Raw genomic sequence first — 18,081 nt, 5'->3', positions numbered from 1 at the left:
GATGCTATAGCAAACTAAAGAGATACGGTGTAATAGTAAACGAAAGATTTTGCATTTTCCAGGAAAAAAGGTATCGTTGAATATAAGAGGCTTACAGTGTTCAACACACTTAGAAAGAATTCTACAAGAGCTGAGGGTGTCTCAAATTGGGATTGGCTCAAAATCGTATAAACTCCATGGCTAATTGATATTTGGTCTTTTGATATTATTATCCTAAACTCTTATCTTCTCTCTTTATAGGAACAACGTTGATGCGATTGTACATCCATTACATGTGAACCCCTTCTCACGGCCACGGTGAAGTTTTCATAATATACACAAAAAGGGCAACAAATAAGAAAATATGAATGACCACACACGCTGGCCTACCATACTGGTCATGCTACTAATCCCAAACACATGCAGTTAGTAGTCAGATATACGCGTGGTAGCCAGTCTCGCACCATTGACACATGATCTAAGCATCTGTGCTTTGTCTCCTCCAAACATTTCAACTTCTCGATATTCTTCCAGAGGGAGTCACGTTAAGGCCGCCCCATGAATAGACGAAGTTGCATCTGACGGGTGCATTTGTGAACGTGAATCTTGCCCATTGTCAAGCCCAAGAACTGAAAGAGCTGAACTGTTAAAACATGCATCACGATTCAGTATCTGACATGTTGTACTTAACATATTGGATAACAGAGCGTCTGTTTGATTTAGAAGACCTACTTTGGTAGAGAAGCTCTTATAGTTGGCTGATTCGCATAAGCAGTGAGGGAAGGTCTTAGATCAGGAAACTTCTTCATGATACTTTCGAGTTGAGGCATTGGTAACTGCAAAACAACACCAAAGAGTATATTTGGATTTTCTGTTAATACACTAAACTCGTATATTCTTCTACAACGTTTTCTTGTACCTCCAACAAAACAGGGAACGAATGCGGCTTTGTCTGAGACACACATTTTAAGAAGCCAGGCCACAATTTTGGCAGTCTCCAGATCTGTATCCAAAAGACACGGCAATACATTCAGTCATAACTACACAAGACAGAAAATAGATCTCCATGCTGATCCTTGCGTTTGATCTTTAAATTACTTACCTGCTTTCTCACCAGCTTGGAAAGAATTTCCATGACAAAATCAACCTGGACAAAAAAATCAGAAATATCTTTTACTTGTGACCAAAAGAATCCAGAGATCGATCTACAGCTTAAACCAAATACTTAAGAGAAACGTTTACTAGTTGTACTTTCCTGTCACTTCTCAACTAAACAATCTTATAATATAGCTTAGACTAGAAATAGATTTCATTGTGCCCGTTCGATTGGCTAATTGCTTGGGATAAGGTTTTTCCTGGTTTGTCTCTTTTAGTTCATACAGCTGCACTATACCGCAAAGCCATTTGTAATTTCAGTTCAATATGTAAGCTTGGATTTCTGGGTCTACATTTTGATTTCATTGGAGTCAGTATACAAAATAATACTCCATGTTTATATAAGAATGTACAACAATATTATTCTGGATAGCTTGGGTTCTTGGAATTGTCAGAGGTCATCAAACTTTTACAAACTTCTAAAAGTAATTTAATGCAATTATACATGAGGCTCCATCAAGTTATAACACCCATGAGCCCATGATTGCAAATGCTTGTATTATTTCTTTCTTTTTTCATGCCAAATCAACTCGTTAGCTACCTACAAATTAGTCCTCTTTCTATTTCCTGATTAAGAAAATTACTCAGGATTTGCATTTCCTTCTTCCCTTTTCCTAAAGTGTTTTACTTTTACGTTTTATTATGCTTAAGGATAAGGTCTCGTTTGTGAGACCCATCCAAGCTAGAGAGAGCTTTGGGTTAGGCCAAGGGAAGAATGCAATTCTTTTGGGGGTTTTCAAATTATATTTCTGTTACTTTGGTTCTTTTGAAATAAAAAGCTCTTGGGTTTTATGTGACCGAGGTCTTTACTCTTTATAGTAGGACACTTACCAGTGTTGGAAAAGCGTCGATTGCCTGGATAACCGTTCGCATGAAGAGCAAAGGCAGAGGTGTTCGATCAACCTGAAACCAAAAAGTATCACAGATTTCAATATCTAACTAAATCAGAAGTTCTTTTCCATGATATTTGACATACCATCTGACCGAGGGCCTTTGCTAAGACTTGCTGCGTGAAAACAGTGCGTTGTTCAAAGCAAGCTGAACATGCATCTGTTATCTGAAAAAAAATCACACACATAATCAAATGTGACTCTGCTAACAATAGAGACTAAATAGAACAGCTAGCACATTGGCTGAATTTCATAAAGGACGTCCATGGTAAAGCAGATTAATTCTGGTCTATAGCGTCTGACAATCTAATTAGCCAGTTGCTGATTGCCCCTAGTATGACATGAGATGAATCATTGATCTTCGCATAATAGCTTGCATGGACAGAAGTTACTGGGGAAAACCTATTTTACTAGAGAGGAAATAGCAGAAAATAAAAAGGGCATTTGATGACATAGCGGCAATGCTTCACGGTACCAAAATTCTTTGGATTTGTTAAGAACCAGGATTGGCTAATTGAGGTAAGAAGAAAGCTGTTTGAACTCTCCTATAATTCTGTAATAGACATACACACCGAGACCAACGGATTGTTTGATAGAATCCCCGACACTCCCAACCCACCATTTCCAACTAATTTCTGGATGACCTCGTCTCTGTTGAATCTACGATTTATGATAACTGTATCTACCTAAGTTATGATAACGTGGCCATATGCAACTGATGATGAAGGTTTCTGTGTTCCTTATGCACACTTGTCAAAAGCCACAGAACTTAAGCAGAGCCGATGCATCGAAGAAGAGATAGGGATGATGGTAAAGAAAGCATCTCAATCTGAAAATATACACATCAGTGTAGGTCTAGTACCACAACTGATTTCGAGTAAAAGAGTGCAGAAAAAAAAGTCCCTTCAGAAGTACTTTCAAACCAGATAGAAAATTTGGAAATACCTTTTTAAGTGGTGGCCCATCCTTCTCAGGAACAATATCGTGGATAGCAATCAGTACCTCGGCAGGTGTTAGTGCAGGGCCTGTGTGAGCAGAACCCTATCACAGATATTAAAAAAAAGATCGGAAAAAGTCAGAAAAACTACAGATGTGTAAAATATACTAAAGACATGAACAGTTGTTCCTGTTTTGTTACTGGACAAACCGATCTCTCATCTCATCAAATTTCAATATCAAGGCAATCCCTCTATGCATAGCATGATCGATAAGATAGCAATTACAGGATGGACCGTGAGAATATGCATATACCTGTAATATATGAGCAAGTGCAAGTTGAAACTTTTCTGGCGGAAGATTAAGAAGGGGAGGAAAGATGGGCAAAACCTGTTACATTGAAAAAGAATGGCCGTCATAAACTAAGGAATTTCTACAATTGATGAGCATAACAAAACATCATCTTTCGCATCCACCAGCAAAGGACCAACAAAATTTCAGAAGTCTTCCATGGTTACTAGTTCTTATTTCTTTCCACATTTCAGATAGGCAAAATACCGAGGGGAAAAGAAATGTAATGAAAATTACAAGCCTCTTCATCTTTCTTCAGGGTAAAAGCACAGTGAAAGAGCAGAATCTATGGAAAGAAAGTAGAAACTAACCTCATCTTTAGTGAGTGAAGAAAGCAATGGAATAAGAATTGAAACATCCTGCACAACAAATTTTCTGTAAGGCTTTCGAACTTGATTTTCAAAAATATTTATACACATGAAAAATATACGAGTGAGCTCTTCATAACAAGTCAAACCTTTAGCTTTGTTTCATATAGAAGCTTTACAGTAGCAATCAAATCCATCGAAGGTGCCAATTCTTGTGTCAATATTTGCAACACCTTGACATAAAAGTAACAGAGTGTTATTCAAAATTAGAAAGTATTTTTGAGGCCAACGTGTATTTACTACAAGGAAACACGGAAGCCACTTACCAATGTCAATAAATTTTCACTTCCCTTAGGAGGGTCGGATATTATTTGGAGTAGTTCCGTATAAGATGAACCTAATTCTCGTATCAGGATAGGTATATGTCGATGAAAAGCCTGAACCATTTCAGAAAGTTACCATAATAAATTAATCAGAAGTTTGTGAATATCGTTTCCTCCCATTAAAACTCGGAGAACACACATGATGCATATAAGAAATGCCATACATTGCCCCAACACAAAATATATCTGATGTTCAAAAGTAATATCCTATCAAAAAAAATTTCTGTAACATGCCACATGTGATGCACATAAGTGGCGAGAGGGTTTATTACGAAGGGACTAACTCACCTGGTTTACCATTTTTGGAGCTCTCCCATAAACTTCAAAGACAAGTCGAAGGAGACTAGGTTTCTGAAAAAAACAATAGTATTCATCAGATCTAGGGGAATATTTAAATAGAAAATAACTTTTGAGTATAAGGAGCATCTCCAAAGACTACGCAGACCTTTTTACATAAAGCGAAGAACAGAGAAATCAGTCTCTGAGCTTCAGAAATTGATATAACTGAAACATCACGAGAAGTTTGTAGATCCTGCTGAGAGTGAATGTCGGAGTTTCCAGACCATAGAGAGTCACTTGTCGAAGTTATCTGGATTTTTGCCTGAAAATAAGTGTCAGCTAATCAACCCACTAAAACTCGAGGTTACAAACTGAAGTGCGCCCATTGCAATAACTAGGTAACCCTTACAAGGGAAAATTTTTAGAGGCTTAAGAGAACAGGCAAAAAAGGTAACTGACATCTAATAAATTATATAGACTAATAGGCCTTTAACTATACAATTTAAAGAGAACTAAGCTCCACGCACTCAAGGGAAGTGTTATTGGCTATTACCTCTGTTTTTATTCCTTCTGTAATTGATCCAGTCTGTGAGAGATCTGTCTCAGAGTTTACAGCAGTCAGCAACATATCTGTTGCAAATTGCTCAACATGCTCTGCTATGTATGTTAGGTGATATAGTTTGTTCGTGACCTGTGCATGCATTTGAGAAACATCAATTAGAATTACTGTACCAGCAGTAAATAAAAACCATATTGCTATCCGGGACTAATTTCCTCACAAGTCGGATGGCTTTTGCGCGGACATCTTCTTCAGAATGAACAGAACACTGCCATAACAGGAATCAAACATGCGTTAGAAACATGGAAATATCGAAAAGACCATATGGCCATGAAACATGTAGATAAAAGAAAGTTTCGAGCACAGTATTCTTTTAATGTAGGAAATATTAGCTCATACATTCCTTTCTGGGTCCTAGAGATCAGAACACACTGCTTATGTTATTGCAATTTGCTATACATTCTTCAATCAACCAAAATCCAAAACTTATATTATTGGAATTCTCATATTCTCCATCACTGAGACTATAACATAACTCCACTGTGACAGGATTTGTAAGAAGATAAATAATAAAGTTTGGCTACATATTCTTACCTTCAATGCTATAGCTAAGCATGCTTTTCGCTCATTTGGACGCACTAAAATTAAGCTCCAAACAGCACCAAGCCCTTGGGTAACACGCTCACTATCACAGACTTCTCTTCCAACTGGGTCATGACGAGTGGAGCAGAGTTCATCCAGTAGCTTTATGGCAGAATCAGGTAAATGTGGAGCTTCTCCAAAAAGTCTACTAAAAGACTTGTCAGAAGCAGGAAGAGCATCCAGAAATGATCTTGCCTACAGTAAGCATCTTGATAAGCGAGATTCATAAACAAGAATTGGAAAAAGTTGAATAAACACTCACCACTGATATGAGAAAATTTTCATAAATAGTAGCATAGGGAGAGGAATCATCAGTGTCCAGCATCGCCATTGAATGCAGATGGTAGAGAACATGTAAAACAAGATCGTGCCCCTAGATACAAAGAAGCAAACAGATCAGAGATTTGCATAGACATATGGTAGACTCTCGGTTACTGGAAGCTGGAGGGAAAAGTTATTCAGACAAATAAATATTCGCACTGTAGCAGTGCACTGGCTGCGTACTTTAATGATGCTACAATATTTATCACAGCCAACATATGGAAAAGACATTCAAAATCCAAAACCTAAATAAACAAGTGACGGCTGAGTTTGGGGAACACTGCAGCCAACAAGTACCTTGAAATCTCGATGATCCACACTAATATGCTCTCTTAGTATGGTTGCAACATCATTGCCAGCATCGATCTGGAAAAATAGTAACATAAAAAATATTTATTTTTGTAGAAAGAAAGAATTAAAGGAGAACTTGAAATAAGGATTCCCTAAGGATAAAGCCAAATGATGGAAGTGGTAGCCAGAATTGACAGCAAAACCACAAGTAACAAAAATAAAATAGGCACTCACTCTAGCAATCAATCGAGCAATTAATGCCATGCGTATCTTGTTACAATCAAACCCAAAGACATGTCTATTTGATTCGATTATCCGTTCAATAGCCAACTTTCCTACAGTTTTGCTTTGCTCTGTGGTAAGTTCAACATATGATGGAACAGGTGCCAACTCTCGATAGCTTTCTTCTGGTGCAGTAATGTCTGATGCTGCAGGGGGATCTTGATCAAAATCTGGGACTGATGCTGAAGGCGAATGTTGATCAAAATCTGGGACAGACGACATATCCAAATCATACATTGTTTCAGAACCTGAATACTTTGTCTCTCTGATGCCTTCATCATCTCTGCAAGGAGATAGTGGAACATCTAAGGATGATATTTCCTTTGATGGGTAAGAACACTCATTGGGAACAGTCAACAAGTCCTCTCTGCAATCAGGCTGATTAATTATTCTGATTCCTGAACTTCCCATCATCTTGTTCTGGCTACGCTCTACTGCCGTTGAATGTACTGAACCAGTAGCCCCTGGCGTGACAGCAGGAACTGAAACTGGCTTACTCAGTAAGGTAGAGATATCCTTCTGTGTTGGAGCTGGTTCTTTACCCTCACCTACAGGCAGTGACGATGGTCCCACAGGTGAATTTATACGCCTTGGATCCATGCGACGGGGATCCTGCATAACTATGAATAAGTTATCTTGGAGAAATAACATTCAACAAAGAATCAAGCAACAAATGGAAGTTTGTACCCTTCTTGGGTCGCGTCTAGGGTCGGCAACAGAGCTATTCAAGCTAGGCACTTCGGAAAACGATGACCCAGTAGGAAGGATTGGATCAAAAGGAAGTTGTGCCGGAGGAGTCGGAGAATGAATGGTATTTATAGAAGAAGATACCACAATATCTGCTGGAGTAGCCACTGAACTTGTCAATGTGGGAGGGGTACTAGGCAAGTGTTTCATGCTTGTTATTACAATATCAGCAAGCATATCTGGATGAAGCTTAGAAATGAGAATTTCAAGTGAGGCAGCTCCTCTGTCTCCTTCAGCAAGCAAAGCACCAATCATTGAAACCATTTGTTCCACTGGAGTCAACTCACTGTCCGAAGGATGGTTACCAGAGGAAATGCCATTGATAGAGACAGATCCCTGTAAGAATTCATTTGTTTGAACATGCTGGGTCAAATTCATGTTAGTATTATGGCGTACGCGCTTCGGAGCAACCTCTCCATTGATTGTATCATCTTCACCCTGGGGCATTATTCGTTTCTTTGACAGATCCCAAGAATTTTGATGACTATTCACCTGGTTATTCTGAAAAGTAGGTTTATCATGAGACGTTACTGGTCACAATGATCAAAGCTGATGTAGAGGTAAAGAAAAAGTAGGAAAGAAAGAATGAAAACAAAACATTTACCTTGCCTGACCAATTTTCACGTGCAGCACGCTCGTTATTTCTAACCAATTTATCAACTTGACGGAGAACTTGGTCAGCAACATCTGCAGCATTCATTGCTCGAAATGCTCTAAGAAGCTTGTCTCTTGACTAAAATTCAAATAAAATAAAATTATCTCAGTAACAAAACAAATATTAGCAAACAAAAAGAAATTACATGATACTTGTGATATATGTCTTGTGATATATGATCTGATAAAGTAAACACTTCTTTGCACTCTATTCGACCTACTGCAAGGCTTCACTCCATGAAATGACAGTAAATAACATGTCGCTTTCTTGTAGTCATTGAAAACCTTTATCTAAAGAAAATGAATGGCACAACTGAGGGAAAAAAGCATGACACATTCCTAGAGTAGACAAACCAGATAACAAAAGGTTCACGATTTGACCAGAAAGGTGGTAAAAACAACTATATTTTCATTAGCATAAAGATACGAAAAATTGATGTTTAATAATGATGTGTTATTCAGCAAAAGTAGGTAGAGTTGAGGAGTAATAGATGACTAAAATTTAGATATATTTAAACGGAAACAAAAAAATAAAGTCTGAACTCTATACCTCTATTATAGGTGAGAAAGTACATCTAAGAAATCCCAGAAAGGCAGTTCTAATGGAATACTGAACGCTTGCAGCATGGCACCCCTTAACCGTCTCAAGATTTGGGTGAAAATCCAGCAGAACAGAGAGGACAGTGTTGTAGTGGACAGGCCTCTTCCTTGCTACCACTGCAAGACTGAAAGATAAGCTACTGTCAGATAAGATACCAGTGCTTAAATACGAAATATTCAAAATTGCAAATGGTTCAGGTATGCTCCTACAAGCATTTCCTAATGAATCACTGCACATCTCAGCAAACAAAAATAACTATACTGATGTCAATGAAACAGCCCTAGGTGTGAGGAGCTGCTTTTAACATATACAATTATCTAACGTAAGAGATAATAGAGTTTGATATAACTTTATTAAGCAACCATTCCTGTGAGAAACTTACTCATGATTCTGCAGCATACAACACAGCAAATAAGCTCCTTAACAACATGAAACTATCCTCAGTCTAAATTTTTACATATCCCATTATCACAGTTTGAGGAGTCAGAAGTTCTGGTCTGGAAGCATATCAACATAAAAATCAAAAACCATCTCTCTAGACAATGTCTCTCCTCTCAGGGTTTGACATTGATCGTTCAACAAAGATAGTGCCCCCAAACATTGATTGGTAATATTAGTTCAAACAAAAACAAACATCTGCTAGGTAATTACTACTTTTTGAAACAAAATTCAGAAGTGACAAATTAGTTTGCTATGCAGATATTTCCAAGTTAAACTGAAGGTGCCCTCAAACAGATGAAGGAACCTTGATAGTTCAAAGTGACTACAAATATACCACCTACTGGACATGACAATTGACAACCATGAGATAACTTCTATATCCATCTAAAGAGCAACACATAATATAAGATCAAGCAGTATAATTTATTCAATGCATCATCAACCATATCAAATATCCACCTAATCCTATATATGGAGAAGAAACATTCATCATAACAGAAGGTAAAACCACAAGGCAAGTAAAATATAGGCTAGAAATAGAATTCAGCATAAAGAAAGCTCTGATTGCCAAATGATAATGTGCATAAACTGTTATACTGTAATGTATACATTTTTAATATCCCAACATAACAGTCATAAGTGTATATATATATACATCCAGTTCACACAACCAAATAAAAATTTCCTCAAACAGGTTTCTGCGTTACTTGGAAAATACATTTCTAACTACTAGAGCTGACCATTCTATCCATTGTCTGATGTCCTTATCACTTGCATACTGGAGCTCCAAATATACCCAGGTAACTGTCAATATCTGTAACTGATGCAGCTTCAACTGAGCCAATTTCCCCAGGACTATGATTCAGTTAGCTGCAACCTTATCATAGGGGTTGAACTGGTGCTATAACCTGTCTCCATGCTTTATCTCTCTAAGCCAAAAGTTTAGTAGACATACAAATGGAAACCCGTAGTTTCATTCCCCTGATGTTATTCATTTACAAGCTAATTTGATTCAAGACACACTGAAAGTGCAAGTAGGACAGCCAATCATGACCATAAAACTACTTACAAGTGGAAGATCAACTGCTTATTGTTGTATCTCACAAAAATGAGGCACACATAAAGCTTATGCAAAAGAAGACTTCTAATATCACCCTATCATTCAGGACTCAGACACATTATGTATGGCTCGTTTATCACCAACATACATGTAAAAATGAGTTTTTCACGTTATGAAGATAACGATAAGAAATTAAAATTTATGAGCGCCAAAGCACCCATATCAACTTACTTGCAAGAACAAATCAGCATACTGAGGACCAAAAGAACTAACATAGTTTCAACTAAAAAAGTGGAATAGCAAAAACTGTAACAGGCAAAAGCACAAGTATATTATGATGAATATAAAGAAAAGTAACTACACAAGTGGGATGGATTCAGAAACATACCAACTAATAACAGATATCGTCAATGCACCCGGTAAACGATTAGCTGACTGTATGAAATCTACTAAGATGCCAAATGTCCTATTTGCTTCAGACATGAGCGTTGCTGGATTCAGAATGGGGTGACCGCCAGCAAGCCAGGAAATATTGAACATCTGTCTACTTCCTGCAGTAGAATAGGAAAAGTTGACATGCGCGCAACAAAATGAACAAATCATATATGGTGCAGTTCCAGATTAAATACAATATAATCGGAATAATAATTAAAAAACTGCATGATTAGAACATAATACCTTCGCTGGAAACTTTCTCAGGATCAGATGCATCAGGAGTAAAGAGCAAAATAAATGTCTCCATAAACTTTAGAGCAAGAACTTTCACCCCTACACAACCAGGCTATTGTGAAAAAAACAACGGCCTTGAGTGAGAAGCAGAACAAATACTCAACCAAAGATCATACCTCGCAAGAGGAACAGACAGACAAAAAAAAGAGGCTATAAACAGTCAGCATACCTCCAATGCAGTGGCAAAGACAATATCTTTGAACTTAACCATCCATGTCCATAGTTCCCCACACCAACGATCAACTTTACCACGGTGATGGAACTGCAGAGATCATCAAGAATAATACATATCAGCGAGAGTAAAATGGAATTTCAATGCTAAAGATCATGTCCATTGTTTACATGAACACCCACAAAGATCTCAAAGTTTATTAATATATAAAATTACACTAATAAACACAAATAGAGCATAAAATTAAGGGAAAGAGATAAGAAATCCAACAAAAACTTACACAGAAATTTACAATGCTTGCACTGCTTTATTTTATTCACTATTTCATATTACCCTATAGCCTTATGACACTAGCCTTAAACTTCAAATAAGTAGCACCAACATAAAAACCAACCGAAGTTTCCATGGGTTAACGGTTCAATCTCATCGGCAACAAGTATGTAAAACACCTTTGCTGGTAATTATTGACTACAAATGTAGGATTTTGAAAAGAGTTCAAGAAGTAATTTCAAAACAACATATGCATACGACAAGATAACCAACTTGAGAAACAGTATGGACCTGCATTGCCATCTCCTCCAAGATGTTGCAAAAGAAAGTTGTGCCAGCAGAAATGGATTTCTTGGCAACAGTTGGATCCTCGTCCCTTAATAAGACTAGTAAGACACTCACTAGAACATAAGAATGATCCAGCATCCTCAAACCAACCTCTTCAATGATCCTGCCATCCAGAAGAATCGATCAACCAGTCTCTTACCTTGTCAGACAAATTAATCACCATAAACCTTTTTCCAGATTGGGAAAAATAGAGAAGAACCCTAAACACGCAACAAAATAAAGAAATCTTCTACGAGTTGGTGCAGAGCAAGGGAAAACATCAACCGGAGTGAAAGAAGAAAGGGAGAAATCGTAAAATTGCAAAGGGACTCACTCGATAAGGGATTTGCGAACTAGAATTTCACGGGACAAGTGGAGTTCTGCGAGATAGGGGAAAATCTCAGCAGATAAAGACGGCTCCAATGACAGCAAAATCTCCTTCACCTGTCTAAGAGACGAGAGCTTCACTGCCAAATCGCCGTGGTTATTGGCAGCGGCGAGGAGAGAGAGCGCCTGTGCCCTCGCTGTCGTGGCAGCCGGAGCCGCCATTACTGAATTGTAGATTCGTCCGGCGGAAACGTCAAAGGAAATTACGGTGCCTTATCGCAGTGGCGGTTAACTTTTAGGGTTTTTCAAGGTTGGAGAAGAAGAAGAAGAAGAAGAATCTCGGCGACAGAGAAGCAGCACACAGAGCAATTAGGCGATATACGCAATTACAAAATGCAGAACAGAAAAACCGGATGGCTTCAATTAATTTCTAACAAAATTTTAGGTCCGCGATACGCAGAAACATCTTGTCGTTTTACTTTTTGGGAGTTGCAATGAGCGCCGTTTTTGTTAACCTAACCAAGCTCTTTTAAACAGTTTTTAAGTTAAAACAGGTTCTTAAGTCTTTTAGTAACATGTTTATGTGTTGAAAAATTTCTGCAATTGAGAGAAAAAGGTTATTCAGCTGTCTTAGTGAACCTAAACTACGCAACTTCGAAACAAAAGTCGGCCATTTGAACTAGCTTTATTGAATTTAGTAGTAAAGTGGAAACAAAATCGATTCTGCCTCACTACACATCGCATTGCCAATGCAAAGCTATGCGGTCATGAACGGAATGTCGCAATACTGTCTACTCTCCTTAAGATCCAAAATTATGCCTCATCTTGAAGTTGTAATTAGATCCATCCCCACATCAATGGTTTTAGTATTATTACAAGACTATGAGCCATGTCTACATATAGCTTCTGAGACTGATTCATGTAAGTAACCACAAGGCACAAACCATATCTTACATTTTGTTAATAGAATCTCTAAATAAATTTGAGGCGATCAATCAATTCTACTATTGAATATCTTTTATAGTATTCTAAATATACAATAGCATTCCAAACAAAACCTAGCCTAATTCTCCAAAAAAAAATATCTACATAGTGGGATTTTCCAAATTAAATAATTGTCATTCTTGAAAGTATATTCTTGGTAACTTCAACTCTCATTAAAGTTATGAGATATGGGAGGATATTTTAGAGTAGACGAAATTAGCGAAAGAGGTCAATTGATGATAACGTAAATCTAGATGTCAAAATATCTTAGACGCTGGTCTAAATAAAGTTTACTTTCATCTTATAAATAAAAATTCAAAACATGTTCAGTAAGTTGTACCTTGATGAACAAAGAGTACATTTGAATAATTGAATCAGGTTCAAAAGGTTTCATGAAAATGATAACCAAAAATGATCCATGGTGATGTAATATTGGGCCGTAGAGTCGTTAGAATATTTTTCATTTGCTGTTATTGGGCTTGGTACCTATAGATTTACACAGTACAGTATGTGCAACTTAACGCCTTCTCATTCTTTTCTCAACCGTCCTGATAATGCAGAGATCAACTACGCTCAAACGACGATTGAGTTGTACAGATCTTGAGTCTGCAAAGGCCATGCGTTCGACTTTGATTCAGTGGCCAAGAGCCGGATCGCCATTGCTGATGCTGTCTGCAGAAAAGGATGGTTGTCGTAGTAATAGTGTGTACAACCCAGCCGATGATAGGGTTGACGAGACGAAGAGTGACCTTTCAGGGTATCGATTCCTTGGAAGCTCGGGTAAGTGGTTTCTCGTGGTAGATTCTCAATTGAAACTCTATATTATAGATGTCTTTAGCGAGGGTAGGATCGATCTTCCACCACTAGAATCATTGAAAGGTAGCCTTTATAAAATTGAGCGAGTAGGAGAGAATAAAGTCAGGAATATATTATTCAGTGATTTATCTCCTGGGGATCCTCATACTGCCGAAGATCTGAGAGGTCGTTTGTGGGTAGGCCACAACAAGGAAGACTACGTTGTTGTGTGGCATTTTGAAATGAACGACTTTCTAGGGTTTTGCAAGAAAGGGGATGATCATTACCGCGAGATCTTAACAAGGACCGATGTTCGCAGGGAGTTACGCGGTGTAAAAGATATGGTACTTAAAGGTTACAGTCTTTACGTCCTTGCCATCCGTGACTTCGTTCGACACTTGGATTTGTCTGGACATGGTGAAGATGGTATCAAGGATGTGTCCGAGAACCATAAGCTTCCAATGTGGATGCCAAGTCTGAGTATGGATGAACAAGTAAGAGTCAACATAGATAAGATCACCTCATCTAGTGAAAGCATTGCTGTTACAAGATCAGGTCAGGTTTTGGTTGTCTATTCTTACGAGTTAGGTAACTCTCAAAGGGATAGGATGTTCCACCTGTACAAGAGAGATCCTAAAGATCTTGACCCGAATACCTACCTAACCCGGCTTCTTGAGGTACATTCTCTAGGTGATGAGGCCCTCTTTCTTGATTTGGGAACCACCGTGCCTGCTGACCATACCCGTGGTATTGAGCCTAACTCCATCTATTTCACCCGTGGTGATCGTATCCGTCACAGGAATCCTTCACGCCCCGACATCTGTGTCTTCAATCTTACAACAAAGACCATCAAACACCGCCACACTCTCTCCAACTTTAACGTCAAGGATGCTCAATGGTTTCTTCCCTCTTGATTCTTGCCTTCCTCATGGTTTCTCCCTCGGCCTTGCTCTGTTTACTGTCATCTTATAAATAAATTCCGAAATATAAAAAGTTCATAGTTCACTTGTACGTTGATGATAACATAAACTTAGTGTCCGACATAAGTGTAACTATTAAGGCATTTGATGTTAGAGTGTACAACGATGTTGTTGGGATGTCAGTTTAGCTTTGTTAACGTTCTGACTTTGATTATGTTTTAGTGCACATGTAAAGGTCACTATCCTATCGAGTGCATAATTGCCAAAAAGCTAATTAAGTGGCGTAACTATACACACAATGAGGAGTTCATTGACCGGTCGTATACACATCATCAGTTCTTCTTTCTAATTCAACTAGTTGATAATAATAATAGCAATTCTTTAAACCGTGCAGGAAAAAAAAAAACCAACATGAGAATAAAAGTAGTAATGTGGAAACAAAACCGATTGTCACACTAAACACTATGCAGTCATGAAACGAACATCGCAAACTGTCTACTTTGAGTCAATCAAACACAACTGAACGTAATTCTGAAACACAGTAGCATGTGTTTTTTTGGTAAGAATAGTTTCCTTTCAATTCATAAGAATTCCATATCTTCTTCCTAACTTCATATACCTTCTTGAGAACCCATCAACACTATCACTATTCACTGATCTGAGATATGCCAATGCACCAATGAAGCTTGTACAATGAGAGTATCTTTTGCAAAATTTAACGTGAAAATATCAAGAGAATCTTGAATAACCACGAGTTCACCAATCCCTCTTCGTCTTTTCAGTATTTAAAATCTTTATAAAAATATACATAGACATTTATCAAAATCTAAAAGAGTTTTGAATCAGTTTCAGAAGCTAAAGGTTTCATAAAAATGATAACCAAATGATCCATGATGATGTGTTATTGGGCCATAGACCCGTTAGAATATTTTTCTACCGCTGTTATTGGGCTTGGGACCTATATATAACGCTTTCTAAATTGGGTAAATTGCATGGCAGGGCAGAAGACCAACTTTTATTTTCATGGTTTGGCAAAGTGAGAATTAGTTCTCAAATTTTGACACTTTAGCCAAATTCTGACCATTTTACTCCTGCCAGCGTAACGATGTACTGTTCACTGTACGGTTTAGTTATGCGGTTTAGTTACGTACACTGTTCCGGTTAGGCAATATATTTTCGTTTTAATTTCTGCGGCTGCACAGTAAAATAGGGATTAATAACATTAAAAAACAATGAGACATCAGTATTTAATGCCCAAAAAGTTTAGACATGACTCATGTCACAATTAATGCAAAAGGCATCATTACTTTTTCTAATATTAGTTTATATGTGTGAATAGTTGTAAGAGATAAACATGATCCATCAAACAAACAAATTAGTCTGAACGAATGTGATGCTGGAGAAGTTTTGATCTTCTTGATTTACAAAGCTTGGAGCCAAGACAAGCATTGATCGTGTAAGTAATGAAATTGGTTAAGAAGTTTTTTGTTATAACACACTAGGGTCTTGATTGTGTTCGAAATCAACATTGTTTTTATATAAAAACCCAGAATATTTTTATTTCTAATTTTTTTAGTTGAAAATGCTAAATGAGGATAGATTTATATATATAAGTGTGTAGTTGGGAATTCTTTTTGTTTTTTGTAGATATAATCATGCTTTCATTTGCATTTAATGGGGTTCTGCTGAATTTATGATGCAGGTGTGTAATGGATATTCCCGTATTTACTATGGTGGGTGAGTGGATAATTGAATCAGTTTCAAAAGGTTTCATGAAAATGATAACCAAAAATGATCCATGGTGATGTAATATTGGGCCGTAGAGTCGTTAGAATATTTTTCATTTGCTGTTATTGGGCTTGGTACCTATAGATTTACACAGTACAGTATGTGCAACTTAACGCCTTCTCATTCTTTTCTCAACCGTCCTGATAATGCAGAGATCAACTACGCTCAAACGACGATTGAGTTGTACAGATCTTGAGTCTGCAAAGGCCATGCGTTCGACTTTGATTCAGCGGCCAAGAGCCGGATCGCCATTGCTGATGCTGTCTGTAGAAAAGGATGGTTGTCGTAGTAATAGTGTGTACAACCCAGCTGATGATAGGGTTTACTAGACGAAGAGTGACCTTTCAGGGTATCGATTCCTTGGAAGCTCGGGTAAATGGTTTCTCGTGGTAGATTCTCAATTGAAACTCTATATTATAGATGTCTTTAGCGAGGGTAGGATCGATCTTCCACCACTAGAATCATTGAAAGGTAGCCTTTATAAAATTGAGCGAGTAGGAGAGAATAAAGTCAGGAATATATTATTCAGTGATTTATCTCCTGGGGATCCTCATACTGCCGAAGATCTGAGAGGTCGTTTGTGGATAGGCCACAACAAGGAAGACTACGTTGTTGTGTGGCATTTTGAAATGAACGACTTTCTAGGGTTTTGCAAGAAAGGGGATGATCATTACCGCGAGATCTTAACAAGGACCGATGTTCGCAGGGAGTTACGCGGTGTAAAAGATATGGTACTTAAAGGTTACAGTCTTTACGTCCTTGCCATCCGTGACTTCGTTCGACACTTGGATTTGTCTGGACATGGTGAAGATGGTATCAAGGATGTGTCCGAGAACCATAAGCTTCCAATGTGGATGCCAAGTCTGAGTATGGATGAACAAGTAAGAGTCAACATAGATAAGATCACCTCATCTAGTGAAAGCATTGCTGTTACAAGATCAGGTCAGGTTTTGGTTGTCTATTCTTACGAGTTAGGTAACTCTCAAAGGGATAGGATGTTCCACCTGTACAAGAGAGATCCTAAAGATCTTGACCCGAATACCTACCTAACCCGGCTTCTTGAGGTACATTCTCTAGGTGATGAGGCCCTCTTTCTTGATTTGGGAACCACCGTGCCTGCTGACCATACCCGTGGTATTGAGCCTAACTCCATCTATTTCACCCGTGGTGATCGTATCCGTCACAGGAATCCTTCACGCCCGACATCTGTGTCTTCAATCTTACAACAAAGACCATCAAACACCGCCACACTCTCTCCAACTTTAACGTCAAGGATGCTCAATGGTTTCTTCCCTCTTGATTCTTGCCTTCCTCATGGTTTCTCCCTCGGCCTTGCTCTGTTTACTGTCATCTTATAAATAAATTCCGAAATATAAAAAGTTCATAGTTCACTTGTACGTTGATGATAACATAAACTTAGTGTCCGACATAAGTGTAACTATTAAGGCATTTGATGTTAGAGTGTACAACGATGTTGTTGGGATGTCAGTTTAGCTTTGTTAACGTTCTGACTTTGATTATGTTTTAGTGCACATGTAAAGGTCACTATCCTATCGAGTGCATAATTGCCAAAAAGCTAATTAAGTGGCGTAACTATACACACAATGAGGAGTTCATTGACCGGTCGTATACACATCATCAGTTCTTCTTTCTAATTCAACTAGTTGATAATAATAATAGCAATTCTTTAAACCGTGCAGGAAAAAAAAAACCAACATGAGAATAAAAGTAGTAATGTGGAAACAAAGCCGATTGTCACACTAAACACTATGCAGTCATGAAACGAACATCGCAAACTGTCTACTTTGAGTCAATCAAACACAATTGAACGTAATTCTGAAACACAGTAGCATGTGGCTTTTTGGTAAGAATAGTTTCCTTTCAATTCAA

The 18,081-nt window shown here is 37.9% G+C and overlaps 2 protein-coding genes and 1 pseudogene across 3 annotated transcripts; 2 read left to right on the top strand and 1 right to left on the bottom strand.

The window, feature by feature from the left end:
• Positions 1-36: 36 nt before the first annotated feature.
• On the bottom strand, positions 37-12,119 carry LOC9329538. 2 transcript variants are annotated; one of them, XM_021012095.1, is made up of 27 exons: positions 11,712-12,119; positions 11,342-11,501; positions 10,778-10,870; positions 10,558-10,660; positions 10,268-10,430; positions 8,328-8,502; positions 7,728-7,856; positions 7,064-7,624; positions 6,329-6,988; positions 6,101-6,169; positions 5,745-5,855; positions 5,435-5,677; positions 5,061-5,108; positions 4,835-4,972; positions 4,448-4,603; positions 4,291-4,353; positions 3,946-4,056; positions 3,769-3,852; positions 3,623-3,670; positions 3,276-3,350; positions 2,970-3,065; positions 2,111-2,191; positions 1,966-2,037; positions 1,082-1,126; positions 899-982; positions 712-815; positions 37-617 (listed from the first exon to the last, which is right to left on the bottom strand). In XM_021012095.1, exons 1-27 carry the CDS (start codon positions 11,924-11,926, stop codon positions 596-598), a joined length of 3,909 nt encoding a protein of 1,302 aa, XP_020867754.1. In that variant the 5' UTR covers positions 11,927-12,119; the 3' UTR covers positions 37-595. The 2 variants fall into 2 exon arrangements, with proteins under 2 accessions (XP_020867754.1, XP_020867753.1); XM_021012094.1 differs by having other exon boundaries at positions 37-622; positions 11,712-12,118.
• A 1,123-nt stretch (positions 12,120-13,242) lies between these two features.
• LOC9329537 (F-box protein At5g25290) lies at positions 13,243-14,520 on the top strand. Its single transcript, XM_002893430.2, has one exon. It carries the CDS (start codon positions 13,243-13,245, stop codon positions 14,395-14,397), a length of 1,155 nt encoding a protein of 384 aa, XP_002893476.1. The 3' UTR covers positions 14,398-14,520.
• A 1,710-nt stretch (positions 14,521-16,230) lies between these two features.
• Positions 16,231-17,629, top strand: LOC110225142 (annotated as a pseudogene).
• Positions 17,630-18,081: the final 452 nt, after the last annotated feature.

The sequence above is a fragment of the Arabidopsis lyrata genome, assembly GCF_000004255.2.
Source record: "Arabidopsis lyrata subsp. lyrata unplaced genomic scaffold ARALYscaffold_1, whole genome shotgun sequence".
Taxonomy (NCBI): domain Eukaryota; kingdom Viridiplantae; phylum Streptophyta; class Magnoliopsida; order Brassicales; family Brassicaceae; genus Arabidopsis; species Arabidopsis lyrata.
This window is presented reverse-complemented; position numbering and strand designations above follow the sequence as displayed.